At 41.3% G+C, this 25,115-nt stretch overlaps 1 protein-coding gene across 1 annotated transcript; it reads right to left on the reverse strand.

Moving 5' to 3' along the window:
- Positions 1-43: 43 nt before the first annotated feature.
- Positions 44-24,354, reverse strand: lamb3 (laminin subunit beta 3). Its single transcript, XM_086040063.1, has 24 exons — positions 24,339-24,354; positions 23,746-23,816; positions 23,603-23,651; positions 22,943-23,097; positions 17,963-18,077; positions 15,088-15,161; positions 14,741-14,932; positions 14,198-14,261; positions 13,335-13,504; positions 13,068-13,188; positions 12,189-12,377; positions 11,809-11,964; positions 10,472-10,665; positions 9,746-9,842; positions 9,173-9,542; positions 8,694-8,854; positions 7,883-8,094; positions 7,576-7,782; positions 6,429-6,573; positions 4,829-5,036; positions 4,481-4,622; positions 4,195-4,371; positions 3,791-3,953; positions 44-849 (listed from the first exon to the last, which is right to left on the reverse strand). Exons 3-24 carry the CDS (start codon positions 23,625-23,627, stop codon positions 710-712), a joined length of 3,477 nt encoding a protein of 1,158 aa, XP_085896189.1. The 5' UTR covers positions 23,628-23,651; positions 23,746-23,816; positions 24,339-24,354; the 3' UTR covers positions 44-709.
- Between the last annotated feature and the right edge of the window lie 761 nt (positions 24,355-25,115).

The following is a 25,115-nucleotide window of genomic DNA, read 5'->3' on the forward strand; positions in this document are numbered from 1 at the left end:
GCGATGATACTATGCCGTTACATGTTCATCTTTGTACACACAATGAAGAAGCATAAGCTTTTATTAAATATGATGAGTTCTGCACAAATAACGAAACATACAATAAATAATAGTACAGGGTGTCCAAAATAATTTGACATCATTTGTAATATGAACATAGTAAAAATGTATTCAGCAAAATACCAACATTTTCAACTGGCTAAAGATTTTTATAGCCGATTACACGAAGCTTCACAAATGTGCAATGTCATTCTTCTACCAGAACAAAATACATTAAATCTAGTTTTCCATGTCTCATCATAATTTATTTTGCAGAAATTGGTTATTCAATTAGACTACAAAATGACAAAATCTTTATGACACCCTATAGGTTATGCAAAGGCAAATGTGATACTGATACATTTTGTGTTGACCTTTCTCATGACATGTCATTTTTCATTAAAATATAAAAACATCTGCAGATTACTGCAATGGAACCATTGATGTCCTCACTAAGTGGTCAATATAGTATAAGCAAAGGTTGTTCTTTACCTTAAGAATCATAATATCTTTCCAAATCCTACATGGTGCATCCATCATAAAAGATGTGCAATGTTATGGAGACAAGTACAGTAATAGCAGTATGTGACGGTTAAGGAGGACTTCTGCTTTAATGAAGACCGAGTCTGTTAAAGGTTGTCCTATGGCATAATGAAACCAACTTGGCTCCTCAGCCCTGGCAGACACTCAAATCATGGGATTTCTTTTGAAGTTGCGCCACAAGGTCTTTAAGCTTGGCATCAAGTCCCTCAAGCTTTGAGGACTTTTGAAGAACCTCATCCTGCAATTGTTTCAGTGAATCGGCTTTTCCTGTGGAGACGCAATGAACAAGTAATCAGTTTTAAAATGTCTTTGGAGTTGAAAGACATGGTGAAATAATGATTTACTTGTATTTATTTATTTGTTTTTGTTACAGTTATAGTTTCTCTGAAAATCAATATCTGGCCAATGTCAAACGTAGGTTAAATAAACCATCCATTATGGTTGCCTAAGTGTCAAATCAAATCAAGTTTTATTTGTATAGCACTTTTCATGCATTAAAAATACAGCACAAAGTGCTCTACAGAAATCAAAACAATCAATGAAAAGAAAAAAAAAACAACAAATCCACAGGAAGCCACCCCTCCCATCCCCACATGTAAGCACATACACACCCATATGAACGCATCCACCCACATGTACACTGACACACACAGTGCATATTTAGCGACAGTGTGGTGTGGAGACATGGCATGGCACGTAGCCACGGAGACAGCTCCAACCTGGGTAGACTGGGATGAATTCCTCACGATGACGTACACAAAAGACGATGTCACGCGGCAGTGTTTAAGGAAGTAAACATGGTCCAGAGTGTAGGGACTCATCTTTTTATCATCTTATATCTACAGAGGAGCGATGCGAAAGAGGTAGAAATATTTGGGGGAAATGAGGTGACGCTTTTCGACATTTTCATTTTATGGAGACGTCTATGAAAGATGATGTCACGTCATGGAGACGTTAACTAAACAGAAGTGGGCATTTTATTAAATTTTGCTTGTCCGTCATTCATCGGTCCGTCGGTCTGACGCAATGCCCACCTCTGCTACGAAAGACGAAGTCACGTCGTTGCGATGCTTATAAAAGACCCGTTTGCTTGGCTGAATTACTACTATCACCACAAAAGTTAACTTTATGCTTCATAGTTCAAGTGGGTTTTAATTCAAGTCAAATGTAAAGTCAATACTGTTACTCAAAGCAAAGCAGATTCAGCGACGATTATTGTCAGTAGTTTCCGTCCCGAGCACTCACGGTGCGCATATTGGGCTTTTGATGACACATCGGTTGGATTTGCACGGATGAGCGTTCATACTGCAGACGCATCGCATACATATCCGATTTGTATCAACATACAAAAGAGGCTCTGGTTGGATTTGAAAAAAAACAAAACCTGAATTGTACTGTTCACACTGAATAAAAAAATCTGATGTGTCGCCAATGGGCAAAAAAGACGGAATTGAGCTGTAGTGTGAACTTAGCCTAAAATAACATTTGTCACGGTCCATGTCATTTGGGCTGTCACTTTAATGCCTTTGGTACTCAAAAGCGCTTCACACTGTACCTCATTTGCCTACTGATGACGCAGCATCAGGAGCAGGTTCAGTATCTTGCTGAAGGACGCTTCGACATGATCACAGTGGCTGGGGATCGAACCCACAGCCTCTAGGTGTGGAGACGACCACTGAGTCATGCCACCTCATTGTACTACGGTACGTACCTTCTACATTGGGTGGGTAGGCAGGAGAACAGAAGTTTGTTCTTATGCCTCACTTCCTTGTTCTCAACCAATAATCAGTAGATAGGGCCACCGGCCACACCAAAATCTTGAAAAATCATTCATGTTTTTCTTTATTACCTAGCTGTTTTTGTTTTTAACTATATGGTATACTGCATATAAAAATACATATATTATCGGTTCACATACATACCAACTGATGAACTGGTTTAGTATTAAATGAAAGGTGTCAAAGCAGCCCTCACCCTCATTGATCTTTATGTCTTTATTGATCTTGTCTTTATGTCTTTATTGATCTTCAGTTTATGGCCCTTCAAAGTATGGGCGCCCTTGGTTTAAATGGAAATGCTAACCAGTTATTTTGGATGAACTCATCTGAACTTGTCCACAAATGTATTTCCATTAACCTTTCACTTTTTTAAAACTTTACTATGAATTTCTCACAGGCTTATTTTCAACCAGTATTAATATCAAATTTATGAACATGAATTTCAAAGTTATTAACTTTTTTTACTTTCAGTCAAGCTTTATTTTTGAAAACGTCATGAAAATTATGGACATGGGTATACACTGAACGGACACTAATGGTAACCTGCTGTGTAGTCAGATAAAAGCAGAGCAATTTGGTAACCCAGTTCACATTAGCGGCAGGTACAGTGTGTGTTTACGCTGTGCCTGTTGTGGACATGACGGGCCCTATTTTCGTTCCGGGTGCAAGTCTAGCGCAAAGCGCAGTCTTACATTGCACATGGGTGCAGTTTTCTTTCTTTTGGTATTTTGCTAGACCATACCTATCAAGTTGTATGCTTTCAGTCTAATTTGTACAGGCGGAAACACCTTTTCAAACATGTGCGGCGTACATGTGACAGCAGCCATCCGAAAATTAAGTTACACCCGCTTTTATGCGCTCGGGCACCATCATGTCTAATACTGCAAGCTCGCTTGGTATAGAAAATACTGGACATATGTTAATGTTAGCTTGTTATTTGTATTTGAGTTGAGGCACCATTTAGTTGTAAGATGCGTCAATGTTGGCAATAGACGTATGTTATTGTTAAGCTCACCCAATTATGACACTGAAGTTTAGAGCAGTAGGCTGAGGATGGGGGGTTACCACCGAGCTCCTCAGATGGCACTCCGTTAACTTATACACATCATAAAACCTCCTTTGCACACCATCATCTTATTCTACGTGTCGCACTGAGGCGAATTTAGTTTAACAAAGTTAAGCCACACTTGTAATCGGTGCCGGATGCACCCGCACAACGCGCCAATACGCGCACTCGCCACCACTAAAACTGGCTGATAAATTTCTATCAACACCCACCAAAATGAATTTTAATTCGCATTTGACAGATTGGCGGGTGTTAATTTAGAATCCAGTTTGGCAGATAACCACTTATTTAAGGACTTTGCAAGAAAACACAGAAAATGCTGCAAAATGCCAATCTGGCCAATATGGGGAATCTGTTACACTACCTTCCAGAGCATCCAACATGCTGTCAGTGGTATTGACCAGATTCCCAGTGTCCTCTTTTAGCTTTGAAAGCCGTTCGGCGTCTGGCCCTGCTTCTCCAGGAGGCCCTCCTTCAATAGCCTTATTTTTAAGACGATCAAACTGCTCCTGCACCGTTAACAGCTCCTAAAAAAAAACAACAACAAAAAAACATGTTCATGGTACATATGTATTACGCCTTATTCTAAATGTGTACATTTTAGTGAAATATTCCAATTCAGAATAAACAGGGAAACTTGCATTTGTATAAACAGTTTGCCATCATAAAAGCTCAGATCAAGTTTGTGTATAATAAGCAAGGGCATTTATGACCTGCAGAATAAAATCTGAGTCCTATCGCCTGATTTCTGATCAACTCCAAGCTGACCTTATCAGCAGTAGTTGCTTCATCCTCAGCTTGGTCTGCCGTTTCCTGTGCGTCCTCAGCTTTTTCGGCTCCATTCTGCAGCAGATCTTTAAGCTCATCCAGTTGAGATTTGATTGGATTCATCATTGATGACACATCATCCAGAGTCTTCTCCGCTGGTTTCAGTTGATTCTTGGCCTGGATAAATCAGCCATTATAAAACTGCAAATTTATTCTCTGATTTCTCCATCACCCTGGACAGGCTCTATGATATGGTATACTGTAGATATTTTTTCCTGGGTCCCACCTTAGTAAGAGTTCTATTCAAGGTGTCTATGGAATCCATACTGTTCTGCAGTTTGCCATCCATGTCAGCGAGGGAGTCCGCCACAGAATCAAAGCCTGCCAGTAGTTCATCCACATCGTCCTTCACCCCTTGTGCTGTGTCCCTGTCAATATGCCATTAATTGTCACTCCAAGGACTCAACAGAAACCTTTGCATCATTCAGAAAAAAATCATACCTACTTTTCTGAATTTGAGAAAAAAGACATTTAATATTGTCATTGACATTCGATTAAGTCCAGAGTTTAAAGTTTCATCTAGGAATGGAATGAATTAAAAGCAAACTGCAAACATTTAAGATGGGTCATTCACCTGGTATCTTGGGCCTCCTGCAACAGTTTTCTGGCTGCATCCAACTGTGGACCTGACTTGTTTAATATGGACGTACTGTCTGGTAGCTTTGCAGCAAGATTTTTCAGTTCATCGAGCTGCTTCTTCAGAGAAGCCAGGCTCAAAGGCAGCTTGGTTTTAAGGATCCGGTCACTCACATCCTGAATGTGTGTCAGGTTGGATGATGGGTCTGGACCCAGAAATGAGACAAAATAAGTTGGAGGCAAAATAAGAGCTAAGCCTCACATACACACGTTCAGATAAGTACATATGCCCAACATAATGGCATCTAATACACAAACTGTTTAAAGGGAATGTCAACCCAAATATATATTTTTTGAGAATATGTTCTATACAAGCTACTAGTTGAAATATGGCATTCTGATTATTATTGAGTTTGCGGAATATGAGATCAAAATACACCCGTTTTTACCCATCTCAGGGAAAGGCCATTTTGTCACTTCTGTCGATCGACTGAAAATGACGTCAAAGTTGCTCAGGGCTCAGGTAATGACCAATCACAGCTCACCTGTTTTCTGAAGCTGATCCATGATTGGTCGTTATCTGAGGCTTGAAAAACTGTGATGTCATTTTCAGTCGACAGAAGAGACAAAATGGCCGCCCCCTGAAATGGCTAGATTTTCCACTTGTTCCACAAACGCAATATTTATCAGAATACCTTGTTTCAACTAGTGGGCCTGCATAGAACATATCCTTGAAAAAAAATGTTGGGGTTGACTTCCGCTTTAAAAGCAATCAGCATAGATAATAATGATCAGTTTTGATTGAGGTATTCTTCAACAATAATCATCACAGTTGTAGTTTGCAATAATGATGTTCTTCACATATACTATAATATAACATTTCGATCTCCGGTGAACATAAGCCATTTTATATCAAACCAGCTTGTAGTATGATGCTGTATAAAACTGAGCACTGCTCTTTGTAAGGCAAATTGTTTGAAACATCGGTGGTCCTAGCATGAATGACGCCTAGGGTGGCCATTACACTTTTCGTCTTTTCACTTTTCACATGTAATAATGTGTGAGTTAAACATTGCTGGGAAATCTGTGGATTCTTAAAACACTGTAAAATACAGGGGACAATATGCATATTGGAAAACAACAATGTTCAGAGCAGTGGCGGCTGCTGGTCATTAAAGGAGGGGAAGCTAATTTTTTTCCAGCCTACATCATAAATGTGTTGTTTATTTATTTATATGTTTGTAAATTCAACCCTCCGTTTCTTTTCAAGAAAATGAGAGTCGCCATACACAACGCTAGTCATTTTTTGACAAAGACAAAGTCACTGGTGCTCGGTAAAGTATCAGTTCACAACAACGGAATGAAACATTTGTCATAATTTAACTGAATGCCTTCAGATGAGAATGGGCGCACAGCTGCTCATATTGAAAAGAATTATGTTTTTTTTCTTTCCAACTCGTGCCCTGTGAGAATGCCGCCCTGGGTGGGTGCTTATATCACCTGTATCCAAAACCACCACTTGTTAAGAATAACGAAGCAAACATAACTAATATTTTCCTACAATATTGGATCCATCATCCCTTTGCAAATAAATGTACCTGACAGGAAATCTTTGAGCTCTTTCACAATGTCCTTTGCCTCTTTTAAGTCATCTTCCAAGTCATTTCTGGCCTGATTTATCTTGTTGGACAGATCCTCCGTTGACTTTCTCATGCCATTGGTGTAATCTTGGGTGTCTTGGAGCTGTGGGGAAGAAAAAGTACATATGTATCTTTACTTAAATGTACACCGTATAGACAATAGCAACCAGACACACTTCTTAACTAATTAATTAATAAATCAGGAGTTGGACTAGATATCTCTGATTGTTTTTCATATTACCAAGAACTTTGGACAATTGTTTGCTTCCAACTTTATAAACAGATGAGGCTTTAGAACCCCACACCGCACGCATGAAAGAAAACCAACTGAATTTAATGTGAGCAAGCACTATGCTGACATACTGTAGGAAATAAAAATGGTCCCTCTAAGTAAGAGACCTCAAACAGATCCAAGACTTGGTTGGGTTGAGATGGAGAGACAGAGAAGAGGGGCAGGGGGCAAAATTTCGACAGACCCATTCCGAGCATCTTGTAGAAAGTATTCCCAAAAGAGTAGGACATGTTTTAATTTCCTGTAAGGGCAGTGACCACGTGGCCCAATACTTGTGTCTATGTCAGGGGTCGCCAACATGGCACTTGCTGGCACCAGGTAACCTCCAAGAGCCACATGAGTAGCCCTTGGTCCTGTTCTTTAAACAGCTCATCAGTGACGGGACATTGTGATTTCCTAGGAATATTGTGAGAAATTAGCACTTGAAAAAAATGTTATGTATATTTGTTGATAAAGATGTTTTACTCTTCAACTTCCGTGTCATGTCTGCTCATGGGTCCAAATCCTGATCCTCACGTGACACATACAGCATCTTCATATTGACATGAAACTTAAACAAATAGTCAGACAAAGCCTAATCAGAGGCCCATTTTTTTCCTGTCTATGTAATCGTCTATGCCCTGCTATGTATATGTATGTGTGTACCGTAAAAAAAAAAAAAAAAAAAATATATATATATATATATATATATATATATATTCTTGTTTACAAGTTTAGGTCTGTCCAAGAGCAGCACACTTGAATTGCGAAGCCCCGCGTATGTATGTGTGCGCGTGCGCGTGCGTGTGCGCGCGTGTGTGTGCATATTTGTACCTCCTCTGCAGCCTCCGTGATCTTGTTGCTGAGATTTTCCAGACGATCTTTAACATCCTTCACATCGGCATCTGCCCTCTTGCCCAGAGGCAGGGCACCAACACACGTTGAGCCCTTCTCACAGGGCACAGATCCTTCCGGTGGACACAGGTCCCCACCCTCACACATGAGTGGGGTACACGGCTCGGACCTAACACTGCCACATACCTGGAGAAATATTCATCATTTAGACACAATTCTTACATATCAGTGACTTCAAACCACCTTGAAGATCCAGTAAGTAAAATGTTGGTGGCCAAGCCGGTACCTTTTTAGCAACAGGAGTGAGATCTGGGCGGGATGTCATGCTCTGGTTTAGTTTGTTGACATCTCTAGTATTGTTTGGATATTCTTTTTCCTGAAGATCTAAAGTATCCTCTCTGAGGTCAGCTGATTCCTTCACAGTTTTTTTGCTGGTATCAACTTTCTTTGCAGCATCTGTAGACTCGTCATAGGCATTTTTGATGGTAGAAAAAGCTCCTGAATGAGAGAACAACTCAATATGAGCAGACTTTAAGAGTTCATCTTGTGAGAATGGGATTCTGAAGTCTGTTTAAATTTAAAATGTTGAAGGCAAGAGGTCTCAAAAAGTAGACAAGAAAAAAGAGAAATCAGTTGCAACGCATGATGAAAAACGACAGCATTGAGATGCCAGGTTCTGTGAGGACCCAACAATGGGAACAGAAACAGAATCTTCAGTAAAACACTTTAGCTCAAGCATTACTGATGATTGTTTTGCCCTTTTTTAACTTTGAAAGGACCCTTCATAGCAAGGGATGTTCTATTTACAGTATATAAAGTAGTTGTATGACAATAAAGAACGGTAAAAGTGAGATGTGCATCTGCAACCAATAACAGTTGCATTATGACTTCATCATTTGTCATTGAAGTTAAAATGGGGTAGTTTTACATTTTCTTATGAAAACCGTTAACTAAAGATTGCATGTTTGTTACGAATATTAAAATGTTTCTTGCAGCACTCATCTGGTTGAAACAGTCAACAAACTTGGCTGAACGTGATCAGGAATCATTTGAAAACTGACTGTCTGATTGAATGTAAAAATGTTTTTATCATTCACCTTCATTGCCTGAACTGATCGTGTTCTTGATAGCTTCCTTTTTGATGTTGTAATCCCTATTTAGGTTGTCCAACAGGTCCTGAAGTTTGTCAAGCTCTTTGCTCAGATCAGGTTTTTGTGCCAGGGGAGAGAGGTCATTGTTTACCTTGTCCACTTGTTGCCTGAGAGACAAATGGAACTAAGTGAGTGAACAGGAGCATTCATATTTATCCATCCATTCATTTTGTATATTGCTTATGCTGTTTGTTGCAGCCTACACCAGCTAACTTTGGGTAAGAGGCAGCCCCAGGGCAGATTGCCAAACAGTCACCGGGCACATAGAGACAGATTACCATTCTCACTCACATTGACACACAGAAATTGACCCCCTGCTGCACGAACGGAGGTCAGGTGAGTACACAACTACACCACCAGTGACGTGCATTAATATCAGCAAACATATTGAAGCAATATCAGCATCCAGAGAAGTATTTCCACACCTTAATTTGTCCAGTTGGGACAGAGCATCATCAATCTGTCTGGCAGAACCGGGAGGAAGGGAGACAGAGCCCCGGATCAAATTCAGACGAGCTTCCAGGGCTCGAATACGGGGCTCGAGATTTCCAAGGTCACTGGAACCTCCTGGACGAGGTGGAACTTTCAGGGTGAATCTTTCCAGGGTTAAACTGAGGGCTTGTCGCTGTGTATCCAAGGAGAAGAAGCAAGAAGGACACATCTTGCAATTAGGGAAAGAGTCACAGTGTCCTCTAGTGCACGAGTCACATCGAGGCCCTGTGATGCCTGGACGACACAAACAGCTTCCCGTCTGCTTGTTACAAACTTGGGTGCCTTCAGTGTTACACAGACAAGCTGGGAAGATCAAAAGAAAAGTTGAAATTTATAAGATACACGCAAAGTGATGGATCAGTTCAATTCCAACAATTCCTCAAGGAAATTTAAATGAATGTTTCTTCTTAGGAGGGTATAACATTTTTTATGTGTCTGTTTTACTGTAATTACTATAATGAGAGAAAAACAAAACACAGAGAAGATATTAGGAGAAGTTGCCTTACGCTTGCAGCCAATGAGTGCATCGCCATATGTGTTGTCTGGGCAACCACTACATGTTCGGCCTCCAAAGCCTGGCCTACATTGGCACTGACCTGACAACTGCAAAGAGAAACAGGAAAAAAAAAATCACGCAAAAAAGTGCTACAATGCTCAAGTAGGTCAAAATCCAGTGTAGGGCTACTGCACCATAAAACGTGGTTTTTTTTCTCCTTAATTGAGAGTTGATATGATTTAGATTTTTTATAGCCAATTCATCAGAACTACATCCAGTTTTCTTTGGGTGGGCAGAGCGTGTCCGTGGGTGGGCACTGAACCCCCAGCCCCCCATCTAGTAACGCCCCCGGTTGTACTTAAATTTTGTCCAATTATCCTATTTAGGAACAGTGTTGACATTCAAACGGTGCATAAACAGACTTGTAATAGTATTATTTTTATGAACTATTTGCTATGTGACTGTTTTATTGTTGTTTATCATGGTGGTACTTGGAACACTTTCTCATAACATTTTCTCATAAAATGGAGAAAAAAATGATGTCTTTGGTATTTTATGAATTATTTAAAATCCCTCTCTCTAAATATAAATACAAATGATCAATTAGTTTTTAGTTACAAGAACCCTTTAAAAACGTGGCCTAAACATCTCTGCAGTAGTTGTGAAATGCGCTACATACTGGTAAATTGTATTGTATTGAAGGAACAAGTCCAGAAGTGAGCACTGTAGGTCACACCTGATCACAAGTATCACTGAAGGACTTGGTGGGGTCACAGCTGCAGAGTTCACAGCGCTGGAACTGCGGGGATTTCCAGTAACCTCTTGCACACGCTTCACAAGTAAGGCCATGGAAGTGTGGCCGACAAGGACACTGGCCAGTCACTGGATCACAAATATCTGACAGTGATCCCTCTGGAAAACAGGAACACTCTGGATAGCAGAAAGGGGGTGGGGTTGTGGGTGGGGAACTTGAATGAAATTTCTTGCAAACATATGATAACAGCAGTGCATGTTATGTGTCAAGAAAGCAACACTATGTTGTAATTTTATTACAATAATTGAGACATATTATACATTTCTTTCTCAATTTAAAACAGCTCCCGTGTCTTAATAGTAAGCCAAAATGCAAAATAATAGGATCTTGTGTTACAGTCCATGTTTCATCATGCAATTTTTAGCCTAGCTGGAATTAACATGTATTGAGGGGGTGGTTCTGTTTCATGCAAATGAGCCACTGCTGCTCACTGCACCACTCTACTGTGCCACTTATAGCTTTTGTTACCAAAACTACGACACTGAAAAACGTTCTTGTTGAATTTACTCCAATTCAATTCGGCAACTGGTTGCACCAAATAAAAACATCTGGATCCAGATAATTTTTTAAGTAGGAGTCTGGTCTATCTAAAAATAATATCTGGACCCAGATGATTTTATTTATGATTTTATAGGCCTGATGTCTTCCAGTTTATAAGCTTGAGTGACTCAGTGACACGTCAGTACGTCAAACTTTCTTCGAGTCGGGATGCAAGCTGTCTTCCGGTCAGAATTCCTCCACTCAGTACTGTACGGTACTCTACAGTACTGTAGATGTCTTGTCTACTTAAAAACACTATCTGGACTCAGATGATTTGATTTCATGCAATCACCTGATGATATCAAATGCAGTAAATTCAACACACCATTTTTTTCAGTGTAGGGGTGGAGCTAAAGGGCGAGTGGCTACTGCTTGCAGCTGCCCAATCTCGAAAGAAAGATGTGAGAGTGTTTTGTGCAATTTGTGCAAATTTTGTGCAATTTGTAATTTACCCGCGGCCTATGATAGGTCTGTGGGCGGAAAATGAATATAACATTCCCTTTTTTAATTCATTTGATGAATTAATTGAAGAAAATAGAAATATCTACATTTTGCACTTGGCTGTTTAAGTTTAGTTTAATATAAATCAATAAGTATTACCTCAGAGTCTTCAACATGCATTCATTTGCCCCAAAGTACTACAACATGAATCACATGTAATGTATACAGTTTGTGTTGTTGAAAAAAGAAAAAAAAAGTGAGGAAACCAGCTGACTCACTCGAGCAACCCAGAGGATTGGCTGCAGAAAGGCCATAATAGCCTCTTTTGCACTGATCGCAGCGTGGGCCTTCCACATTCATTTTACACTGACATAGGCCTGTATTGTCATCGCATCGTCCCCCATTCACTGTCCCTTCAGCTTTGCAGACACAACCTAGCGGAGAATGGCACAAATAAGGACAAAATGTACAAATTCCATGCAGGGATACTACTGTAAAACATTCATTTAAGACAAACGCTTGCAAAACAATATATTTGAAAAGAAATGTGTTTAATTTCTTAAAAACCCAACACAAACAACTCAAAATGAAGGACACAAAAATATATTTTTAAATCATGCATATTCCCCATGTCAATGTCCTACTTCTGTTGACTTACGTATGCAAGCATCAGGGCGATCCATCAGGCTGTTAGGATTGGGCTGGTAGCCGGGGACACACTGGTCACACTTTGGTCCTGTGGTGTGGTGCAAACATCCTTCACACACACCTCCACTCCTCCGGCCACTGGCTTCATACAAAGCTTGGTCAAAACGACAGCGCTGGGCGTGGTTGTTACATTCACAGCCTGAGGTGTACAGAAAGAGAATGTAACAAATGCTACTTAGGGTTAACAAACACAATACTGTAGCTTCCTGACTAGTTCATTTGGCTTGGTTTCCCCTTAAAGTGGAAGTCAACCCAAACATCTTTTTTCCAAGAATATGTTCCCAGCAGGCCCACTAGTTGAAACACGGCATTCTGATTAATTTTGCATTTGTGGAATATAAGTAAAGCAGCAAAATGCACTCGTTTTTAGCCATCTCTCGGGGCAACCGTTTTGTCCTCTGTCGACTGAAAATGACATCACAACTGCTCACAACGACCAATCACGGCTGATCTGTTCTCTGAATCTGAGCCGTGATTGGTCGTTGTGAGCAGTTGTGATGTCATTTTCAGTTTTTCATTTTTAGGTTGACTTCCGCTTTAAAAAGATTCCACAACTCGTTAAAGAACAATGTTGTGTTGTTGTCCAAACTTATTTCTCCAAACAAGCCGTTGAAGCAATGACTGTCAGGGTGTCGCAAAAGAACAGTGACCTGTTTCTCATTTTTAACAGTAATGGTTGATTACTGTAATCTCTATTTACCAAATATCCCAATCCCAATCATTTATATGCATGTAGTATGAAGTGTTACAGCTTTCAATATTAAGTTCCATCCATGTGATATGTCATCTCAGTGATTCCAGAACTTTGGCATGTTGTAGTTTGCCTTACGTTGGCAGGCGTGAGTGTTGCCCCCCTCCGCAGGTCTCCAGGGTAGATCATTGTAGAGATCATCACAGCGCTCACAGTTCACGCCAGCAGTGTTATGCTGACAGTCACACTGTGGGCTCACCTGCACTTATTCACAACATTTTAACTTCTATTAAGGGTGGCTGAAACACAGTTATGGCTACAACAACATCGATCCAACAAGCAATAATGTTTAGAATTAAATCAAAATGAATGTTAAATGGTGGTAGTAAGCAATAGTTATCAAACCTTATTGACAGCCTCCAGCAAACAGTGACTGGCATGTCCATGACACAGGCAGCTGCCCATCACATTCATCTCCTTCAAGGCGAAAAACCTACTGAGAGCTCTGCCTGGTTGACGTGGCACATCGCCCAACTCTGCCAGGTTTACCCTCAGACCCGTTAAACCAGTCACATCTGAGGATCAAACAAAAGTCCATCGTAAGTCTTTTATTTTTGTCATGATCCAAGATGTATTCAGTCAGAGACGCCGCAACAAGGCAAGCAAACCAGGCAATTGCTTAGGGATCCGAGATAACGGAGCCCCTGAAAAGGAACAAAAAAACTGATAGTGGTTACAGTTAAAGGGGGACGTCAACCCCAAGATGTTCTTTACAATATGTTCTATGCACCTCCACTAGTCTAAACACGGCATTCTGATTAATATTGCGTTTGTGGAATATGAGTTAAGCAGCAAAATACACCAGTTTTTAGACCTTCTCGGGGAGCGGCCATTTTGTCACTTGCTGTTGACTGAAAATGACATCACAGTTGCTCAGGGCTAAGGTAACAACCAATAATGGCTCAACTGTCTTCTGAAACTGAGCCTTAATACCAGAGCTGGGCATTTTACTAAAAATTGAGCGTCTGTTATTCGTCATCCATCTACATGATGGGTACACATCTGTTGTCCGTAATTTGCCTTTTTTTCCGGGGGGGGGGGGGGAATAGTACCCTTCTACAGGCTGGTCCGCCTCTAATTTTAAACGGGCTTCTGTCTGCGATTCCGACTAAACGTTCACTCCATCAGTGACAGATAGACAGACCGGTCCGTCACGTAGATGGAATGCCGAGCTCTGCTTAATACATTGCATAGAAAGAAAAACTAACCTTTAATTTTTGGGTTGCTGGGATCTGGGACATAAGGATAGTGATGCAATGGACTGAACTCGATCTGGAAAAGAGATTACTTCATCTGAGTATTCTGCATTCATAATGCTGCATTCCATTTTTTCTTTTCAAACCCCAAGGTCTATGTCATTCATTCATTCATTCATTCATTCATTCATTCATTCATTCATTCATTCTTCCTTTCTTTCATGTCAAGAAAATAAATAGTGTCTAACCTCATCATTTATGAACAACGGTAAAAAAACAAGAGTACACAGTTAACAGTGTACAATTTATGTATAACATTTCTTAATCTTTTAATTTCTTAACTGCAGATATAAGAAGAGCACAACGTCATCAGAAATGTAATGGGGACTGGACTCTGTAATCTAATTCAAATTCAAATAATATAGAGTCCATAGCTGTGGGGGATCAATAAAAAGTACATCAACATCTGCTTTTGTAGTATCCCCACAAGAAGAATAAAAAATGTGGTAGCAAAAGATGATTTGACGCTTGAAGAGAAATTAAAGTTGAACTTACTGTATGATCTTGATATGAGTTTGCGCCAGTAGGGGGCAGAGTATAACAATATGTCTGGTCCTCAGTAGCGGGCGTTGCAGAGGGGATCCCTGGAAATGATTTCTGGCAGTCTGTAGCTAAGTAGAAGGCAGGCTGCCATGTCCTGCCATTATCCATAGACTTCTCTATAACCAGGGCACTCGGACGAGGCCCCTGCAAGAAAATCAGATTCAGAAATTAAATGTGCATTATAATAAAAACAAAACAAAACAAAACAACAAAACACATCTTTTGAAAACACAAATGGTAGGAAATTATACAAAACAATATTGATGCTTGTATGAGAAATGCTGCTTGTTTTCACACACCTTAAAATTAAGGATCAGGTTGTCCAGCCTGAAAAGATTGTTGAGGTCCAATTGAAATGTTACTGGAGCCACCTCTACAGGAAAAACAATAGAACAAAAGCTCAATCATGTATGATCAAATATTAGGGAGAGAGAGGATTCAGTATAATCATCTAGAATATATACCATACACCTACATATACAGTGGACCATGCATATTCAGGGATTTTTTTTATCCATCCATTATCTGCCGCTTATCCGAGGTTGGATCGCGGAGGCAGCAGCTTCAGCAGGAAGCCCAGACTTCCCTCTCCCCAGCCACGTCTTCCAGCTCTTCCGGAGGGATCCCAAGGCGTTCCCAGGTAAGCCGGGAGACATAGTCTCTCCAGCGTGTCCTGGGTCGTCCTCGGGACCTCCTGCCGGTGGAACATGCCCGGAACACCTCACCAGGGAGGGTCCAGGAGGCATCCTAATCAGATGCTCGAGCCACCTCAACTGGCTCCTCTCAACGTGGAGGAGCAGCGGGTCGACTCTGAGTCCCTCACGGATGGCCGAACCTCTCACCCTATCTCTAAGGGAGAGCCCGGGCACCCTGTGAAGGAAACCCATTTCGCCCACTTGTATCCGAGATCTTGTTCTTTCGGTCATGATCCACAGCTCATGACCATACGTGAGAGTAGGAACGTAGATTAACTAGTAAATTGAGAGCTTCGCCTATTGGCTCAGCTCCTTCTTCACCACGACAGACCGATACAGAGTCCACACCACAGTAGACGCTGCACCGATCCGCCTGTCGATCTCCCGTTCCATCCTACCCTCACTCGCGAACAAGACCCCAAGATACTTGAACACCTCCACTTGGGGCAGAATCTCATCCCCGACCTGGAGAGGGCACGACACCCTTTTCTGACTGAGGACCATGGTCTCAGATTTGGAGGTGCTGATTTTCATTCCGACCGTTTCACACTCGGCTGCGAACCGCTCCAGTGAGATTTGGAGATCGCGACTTGAAGAAGCCAACAGTGCCACATCACCAGCAAAAAGCAGAGATTCAATACTTACAATACCACCAAACCGAACCCCCTCGACTCCTCGGCTGCGCCTAGAAATTCTGTCCATAAACGTTATGAACAGAATCGGTGACAAAGGGCAGCCTTGGCGGAGTCCAATCCTCACTTGAAACAAATCCGACTTACTGCCGGCAATGCGGCCCAAACTCTGACATCGGTGGTACAGGGACCGAACAGCCCTTATTAGGGGGCTCGGTCCCCCGTAATCCAGAAGCACCCCCGACAGAACTCCCCGAGGGACACGGTCGAACGCCTTCTCCAAGTCCATAAAACACACGTACACTGGTTGAGCGAACTCCCATGCACCTTCGAGGATCTTGCTGACTCCGAGGTGGGCTGGTCCGCTGGTCCACTGTTCCGCGGCCATGACGAAAACCACATTGCTCCTCCTGAATCCGAGATTCGACCTCCTGATGGACCCTCCTCTCCAGCACCCCCGAATAGACCTTACCAGGGAGGCTGAGGAGTGTGATTCCTCTGTAATTGGAACACGCCCTCCGGTCCCCCTTCTTCAAAAAAGGGGGACCACCACTCCGGTCTGCCAATCCAGAGGCACTGTCCCCGATGTCCACGCGATGTTGTAGAGACGTGTCAACCATGACAGCCCCACAACATCCAGAGCCTTTAGGACTTCCAAACTCTGAGAGACCCCACATGTGATGTGAAAAAAACACAGGTATAACAGTTCTGAACGTACTGTGTGTGGTGCGCAGCCACATGGCAAGAGCAACATATCACACACAAATCGATTTATTCATGGGTATTCTCATGTCGGACAGAAAATCTCACAAAACCCCTTGAGAAAAAACGAGACTTCGGAGTCAACAAACATGGCGGATTAAGAGGCAGGATGGGTCTCGGATCGTGTCTTGACGGTAGCACTAGTTTGTGAATTAATTTTAGAGGAAAAAAGTGACACGGAAAGAAAAGACGTTGGGCTCTGTTGCGCCATGACTGTTTTGATTTTGGATTCTACACCGCGCTTCCTTTCTGATTGGCTGCATGTCACTGTCAACCAACTCTGTGCACGTTTGTCCTCGGAGCACACCACACGGGTGCAAAGTCGGGCCAAAACAATCCAACATGTTGAATATCCCCGATTTGACGTCGGACGTCCTTCCGAGCAGCAGAGATCCATCTGAGAACACCGCACACGGCAGGATTACCCGCTATGATTAACTTTGGAAAGTCGGCCTGACCTACGATTGTCGGGAGGGGAGATTCGGGGCTAAAATCGAACCCATTATCCTGCCGTGTGAACTAGGCTTTAGTCAACTTTCAGCCACCAAATTGTCAGCTGTGCCAAGTGCATGTTAAAGTAAATGCCCTTGGTACACCAGAACCCCCACCTTGGCGCAGAGCAGTCTACTAAATTCCTAAACTGTCCATCAATATGCAGCAGTTTTTACACTTCAGCGCAACTGTGCCATCTACGACTATAGAGCCATGGACCCGTCCAAAAGAATAAAAATATATATATATTTTTTTACATCTGTCACTGTGCGGCATGGTACCAAGAGGCCTGCAGGCTGGTACCAGGTCGTGGACTGGTTGTTGGGGACCACTGCCTTTGAGCACTGTATTTTCTGAAATCTTGCATGATTTGTCTGATGATGACTTCCAAGCATTCAACTTTATTGTCAGCCTATTAATGATTGCTTTAAACTAAATTATGGGGGTTGAGTTGTGGCAATTCTGACAGGTCACAACAACTCCCTCGTGTGAAATGTGCCTCAGTCTTCCTCAATTCTTTCTCATCTATCTCTAATCCTTCATCAGTGAAAAAAATCACCCCATGCTTTTTTTAAATTTAAGTCTTTGACAACCTTTCCTGGACTGCCACCATCTCTCTGGTCCAGCAGTGGAGAGCACTTCCTTGACAGTGTGGGCCAGTGGTCCATTTGGGTTTCTGGAGTCACATGGGCAGCACTTCATTTTCCTCTGAGGAATAAAAAACAAGAACAACAACTGGATTACAGTCAATACTGATGAACTTTCATTACAAATAGGGGTGTATCCAGAAAATTGTCAGTGGGGTGAGCAGAGTGATAAAACACTTCCGTGAGGAGCAACTGCAGATGTGAGGGCAATTCACATTCTTGTTAGCATCTCTGTAACTGAGAAGTCATTGTTTATCATAGCATCCACAGTCAGGCTTTTGTGGAATAAAATGCACACATATCCAGAACAATGCCCAACACACTCATAATACAAACAGGAACACGTCTAAGTAAAAAAAACTGTTTTGCTGAGCTGAACTTATAATTATGCAATTTTCTTTGCCATTGCTTTGCTTTATAGTCTACTTCTATCTAATACACCGATTCGCTAGTTAAGAGCCAATCAGAATGATCAATTGTCACTGATGGCCGACACTATTTTGGATACTGCAATTGATGACTCATTCAATCAAATAATATCTAAAAAGCACAATGACAGAATAAAAACCAATAATTCTGCATAATTCTTTCCAATTCTGGAAAAAAGAAAAAAAATTCTGTGGGGGTAGTTCGGCCACCCCTGGTCACCACATAGCTCCGCCCCTGCTTACACAGTACTGCATTTATTCATGGGTGTGAGCTTGTTCGTCTTTAGGGAACTATGGACCCAAGGGCAACTTTAAATATGTCCCTTTGCGCCATTCCATCTTGATAAATCACTGAAACCCAACATTGGATCAATAGGTCAGGGATTAGGCTCAAGAAAGTAAATCTTTCAAAATTTGTGTATGATATACATGTTTACGTCCTGTAATAAAGATGATACTGTGATGCAATAATTTGCCTTGTCGGCCTCAAACGAATAAATAAGTAAATGTGGTGACATCCCAGTTGCTGCTGCTGCCAGTTAAGTCAATATTTAGTAAACCCGCTCTGTGCTGGAAGTGATTGCCACTCTGGCACACAGAGTGAGAGACTGGCCGCCTATTCGCAAGGGAAAAGTTCCCAACCAGTTGTTCATTGTTGCAAAATTAATGTTTCACCAAAGTTCATCACATTTACGTGCTTCAGATCACACACCAAAATGTTGTTTTTTTTGTCTGGTAAAATCCAATATGAGTTCAAATGGTCGTTTGTGGCGTTCAATAAATCAAACGAACAACATCTAACAAGTTATTGGCACAGGTTACCAAAAATACTCTGTGTTTTACTTTACTCTATTGGAGGCACATTAAAATTCACCATTTAAATGGTTTAAACATTTCAGTGCACTTAAAGATGTCATCCACACTCAGAAATATAGAAAAAAATACTCTGGCAAATGAACATGATCTATCAACAGCTGCATCGTGCATTCTGAACGCAATGGGAGAAACATTCACATACACATTTATTTGTTCATTCGTTTGCCATATATTGTCTTTTTTTCCTTGTACAAAATAAGCACAAAAACAATAGATGACAATTGATCAGGGAATCAAATGTTTGGTGTCTTAACCCAAAATGACCACCAATCCAGTAGAGTGAAACACATAAATCTGAGCAGATTTAATTCTGATTAAAGTCCAGTCATTATTTGAGCTATTATTTTTAACCGTTTGTTGCTTTTGGCGCAGTTCTTTATCAGCTCAAACAAACATGCCCTGAACTATTTGCATTCATTTCTTGCCAGTGATCCAATGCATGAAACTATCCATCCATCCATTATCTATACCGCTTATCCACAGAAGGGTCGCGGGCGTGCCGGAGCCTATCCCAGCTGTCTTCGGGCAGTAGGCGGGGGACACCCTGAATTGGTTGCCAGCCAATCGCAGGGCACACAGAGACAGACAAACGTCCGCACTCACAATCACACCTAGGGGCAATTTAGAGTGTCCAATCAACCTACCATGCATGTTTTTGGGGTGGGAGGAAACTGGAGTACCCGGAGAAAACCCACACAGGCACGGGGAGAACATGCAAACTCCACACAGGGAGGCCGGAGCCGGGATCGAACCCACGACCTCTGAACCTTGAGGCGGACGTGCTAACCAGTCGGCGACCGTGCCGCCTGCATGAAACTAATTGTAAACTAACTGCATGAAACAAATTAAATAAATTTGAACTGAAGTAAAAGTAGTGTACAAAGTTCACAATGAAATGTATTTAAAAAAAATAATAATAATGATATTAATTGCAAATATATGTCTGTTCTGGAACCGAGGAGGCACTGGTTACATGTCTAATAGTGTCAAAGGTGCTGTATATTATTTACTTAGGCTAACTCAGCATGGCCTACTTGCTATATGATCACACTTATGTTTAAGATCACTATTTAGCACCCAAATCAATAGCAACACAGTCTTCCAATCAATCTTTTTAATCACTGCTTCTGGTATACTGTGTTGCACTATAATAGATTACTTTACGATTTATACACATACAGTAAGATTTCTTTGTATTCATATATTCCAGGGCTCCAAATGTATTCTCAATCCAAATAAGGCTTAATAATGCAGCCGCAAGGTAAGAAAGCATTCTCCCCATGATTTTGGGGCCTAATTATTATTGATCTTTATTGTTCGTGTGTTAACTCTGAGATAAACATGGGTGTTTGCTCCTCTCTCTATCTGGTCAAAGTCACACAGCTAAAGAAATAAAATATGGACAATGCTGTTCAACTCGAGAGAGGGGGAGAGTACATGGCTAACACAGTTATCATTCCCTCTGGCAGATTCACAACGGTGTGTGCAGAATGTAAGGAATGAGGGTTAAACATTATCCCGATCATAACCCGAATGTTCAGGGAAGTGAATGTTTATGGTTTACTGCATTAGATGTGTAATGCTGATCATAGAGAATGATTAAAGATAAATAACAATGTCTTTTGGGCTCTGCTACAAACTACTGTAGTGGAATATGTTGAAGGTATCGCCATGGAACTGGGAAAAAATCCCCCCGCTGTTGCCTAAACTTGGTGATTAATATCTCAAACAGTTTGACCGTGAGCACAATTTGTTCCGCAATGCGCGCAGTGTATTATTGAATCGTCTCAGTCATAAATATGTAAAAATGTATTGCTTATGCATTACGTTCAATGCGGAAAAACTGTAACTTAAAATCAAAACGTTTTTAATTTTCTTTATGTGGCCAAATGTAGCCTGCTGCAGTATCCTTAGGAACAGGTTTGGCTCAGTGTAGTAACCACGAGTCAGTGTTATCAAGTCTTGCTATCAAGCACTGCCCCAAATAGAATAGACACTCTGCAAAATATGTATATTCAAACTAAAATAATCAAGAAATGACATGGATTATTACTATTCAATTTGAAGTCCTGCATCATAACAGTCCTACTGGTACACGGCTGTTTTCACATGTCACCATCAAGAAGTTACAGGACTTCCGCAGAGGATACATCAGACGTCCCTTGACTTAAGCCAGCCCATAAAGCTATGCCAATTGGCGGCCTGAGAACAACTTCCGGGTCGCTTTCAATGTTTTCAGGAGCAAGGAGCAAGGAACATTGCAATTAAAAGAGACCTGAGATTAGTGTCACACAGGCGAGGCCACACCTGTCAGCCACCTGTCACATGACAGCACCCCCCAAACAACAGAATTGGATGTTCTTCAGTTTTACAGTCATTTAGCATACGACTCAATATAAATACAGTATATTATGGCTTTGCCCTGTAGCGCGAGTGACTCTGAAACCGGCTATATACTGTACAGGTATTAGCATACCAACTGTTAGCATTTGCGCTGTCCTCTTTCAAAATGGTACCTGACCACATGGCAAAACGAAAACGCTCACCAATGTGATTCAGCGTTCTAGCTCTTCTCAGCTTGCATTATAGATATAAGGCAAGGCAAGGCAGTTTCATTTATACAGCACATTTCATGCACAAGGCAACTCAATGTGCTTCACACAAGCAAAGGCACAACGCCAACAAGCATTTACAAATACGGCAGTGAACAACATTCGAAAGCAAAGCAGAGAAAATGAAAGTAACTATATTGAGCAAGTCTCAAGTTTGAGCTTTCAGGAGACGGAGTGTGTGCAATATTTTAAGCAATATATTTCTAAACGAAAAAGAATTCAACATTAACATTTCAGATGATCTAGTAGGCCTTTATTTCAAAATGGTGTGCATGTAGTGATGGAAAATTTGTGCTGAGTCTGCAAATGGTCTGGTGGGTGGTGTCGTAGCCTGTTCCTGAGATAAAAAATGTTGGGTAAAGGGTACAGTTGCAACATGATGAGGGTCTGGCACTGAAATGAGACTGACTAAAGGGGCATTGGGCAGTGCAGCCAAAACTATCACAGACCTTTGCTGCATGTGCATGTCTGTGTGTTCACCATGACCTCTGCCTCATTTGACTTTTTGTGTTGTAATCACCTGCTACAAACCCGTGATTCTGATGAGCCAGTGTGATCTACCTACAGAGATGTCTTCCAAAAGAAGCAGATTTTTTCCCCATGTGATTAATTACTCTAAAAAAAAAGATATCTTCTCAACAAATTTGAGGTCACACAGGCTGGACTACATTATTTTTTTTGAGCAAACAAATGTGGTGTGTTTTTTTACATATCCACTGGCTAAAACAGTTATGACAGCTGTTTTGAGATTTTTCTTAATTTTTTTTTAGCCTGTATTGATGTGAACTATGAGCAGCTATATACTGTTGTTACACACAGTGATTCAGGCATGTTAATGTGTTTTAGCTTTGACATATGATCAGCAGAGGTAAAAGTGATTAACAATGTGCATTGTTTTATGATGTACTTTTGCTGGGGATTAAGCGTGTAAACAAATGCTCACATAAACGCCTAGAAAAAACACCAAACTCTGCATTGGGAACATTCATTCAAATTTTGCTGTCTCGTACCTGTTGGTATGGCGTGCAGTACACTTCGGAGGCAGTCAGCCCACATGTCGATGAGGCTTGGAGCTGATCAGCCCGGCCCACAAGTAGGTCACTGCTGCGTGGGTAACAAGCCCCTTGAGAGCAGTCAGTCTGGGCGTGAGATACCGCAGCCACGGCTGGCGGAGGAAAACGTTACATTACTTCTACTTTTAAGATCCTATCAATGTCAGAGATAAGCCATTGGAATTCATTTTGAAAGTTCTATCAATTTATTGTTTGGTCTTGTGTGCTTTCACACCATTTCAAAATGAGCTTCGCGATCAATCAGTCAGTCGATCTATCTATCTTTTACAGTTGATCGTATACTTTTAATCACGTCATGATTTGACAACGTTGGTTATTTAACTTGAGTGTGTTGTTGTTTGGAAATAGTCCACACAATCAGCCTTGTAGGGAAAAGCAGGCCCAAACTAAGTCCAATGTACGATAATAACTCTTTAAACATGTGCCATCATGACAGAAAGCATGCAGGTTCATTCTTTGTGTGTGGTATGTGTGGTATATTAGCTAGCGCTTGGTTCCATTCCAAGATTCCATTCATTTATGGACAGAAACATCAGATTTAGGTCTGAAAGACGGCAATAGAGAAGAAGAAAAATAGAAGAAAAAAACAAATCTTACCAGCTAGAAGTAAAAGTAGCTTCATTTTACGATCTATTCATGTACAGGTCTGGAAGAGAAGAGGAAGACAACATATTAGTGTTCATCAGCAAAGGGAAACAGATTCAAAAGCACCTAAATGCCGATTTGAATGTGAGAGTCACCTTGTCGTCGATGCCCACGCCTGGTTACTTGTGTTGCTGCCTTGCTACACTTATAGACACTGTAGACTCACCTGGACGATATGATAGAGTGTGTGTCAGAGTCACACCCTTCAGTACCACTCCCTTCTCTCCATGAATCAACACACACTCACATGCGCACATTAAAGCATGTCACACTACACTTGAGCATATCGTACACACACTTAGAGACCCCGATTGAGACCACCAAAGGACTCATTCTGCGCCTGTGTTTTTGCTTTCCCTTGTCTGTTCCTGCAACTGTTCATAGAAGAAAAAAGTGAGAAAAGAAGAATAACAACAAGAACGCATCTCCTACTCAATTATGGTCTTCCTGTGGAATGCAAAAAAGGAATGAGGCCCATGTTGTCCATATTACACATTATTATTATTATTATTATTATTATTATTATTATTACTACAAAAGTTGGATAGGTTTAGTCTCATCTCTTGAAATGTGGAAAGGGAGTCTGAATTGCTTTAAGTTCATGAACATTCATGTATGTCATTTATGAACCACAGACACGACAGTTGCCTTGAGGGCTTTAGGTTTACTCATTTGTTTGAAAAGGTACCTTCAGGGCCAGTTGAAAATGATAGCCTCAGGGCCAGTTGAAAACAGGCGCATAATTTTCCTGTAGTCTCCACAGAGCTGCTTACTAATACCAAGAACAGGGTGTGTCTTGTGATTCAACGCGTGCGCACATAGAGACTACATGTCTCAGACAAGTGCCGTCATGCCTTCTGCTGTTCTGTGGAGGTGTTCTTCATTTCTAAAGTAGCAACTTGGTGTTTTCTCTCTTTCAACACCAGCCCAAGGTTACGGAATGGTACACAGAGATGTATGTTCGCGCTCATTGGCTATTTCAACAAATGTAAAAAAAAACCTGCTTACATACTGTGAGGAAATTAAAATTCCCTCATGTATTTCTAAGGAATGATCAGCCTTAACAGAGGCTGTTCTGACAACACAAAAACAGATGGACTCCAGTCTCCAGTCTCCAGTCTCCAGTCTCTCCATATGGCGAGTTTAATGACTAGTGGGGTTTTTTTTCTTTGTTTTTTGTTTTTTTTTAGGTTTGTAGTGGTTAACCTCTTTATATGTTCACTCGTAAGGATGTTAAACATATTTGAAGACAAGGTTCAACTGTATGTCATTTTTGGTCTATTTGGTCTTTGTGTCCTATTTTATTCTTTTATTCGTGGCACCTGGAACGCAAATTGCTTTTCTCCATCCTTCAACAATACAGTAGTCCTTGAACCCACCAAGAAAAGTCCTTCGACGCAGCTAGTTCCGCCTTATGCATGATATTTAATTTTCTACACAACGGTCACAAATAAAACACAGTAAT

This window comes from Filicampus tigris, chromosome 9 (genome assembly GCF_054856515.1).
Source record: "Filicampus tigris isolate MCC_2025a chromosome 9, RoL_Ftig_1.0, whole genome shotgun sequence".
In the NCBI taxonomy this organism is placed as follows: domain Eukaryota; kingdom Metazoa; phylum Chordata; class Actinopteri; order Syngnathiformes; family Syngnathidae; genus Filicampus; species Filicampus tigris.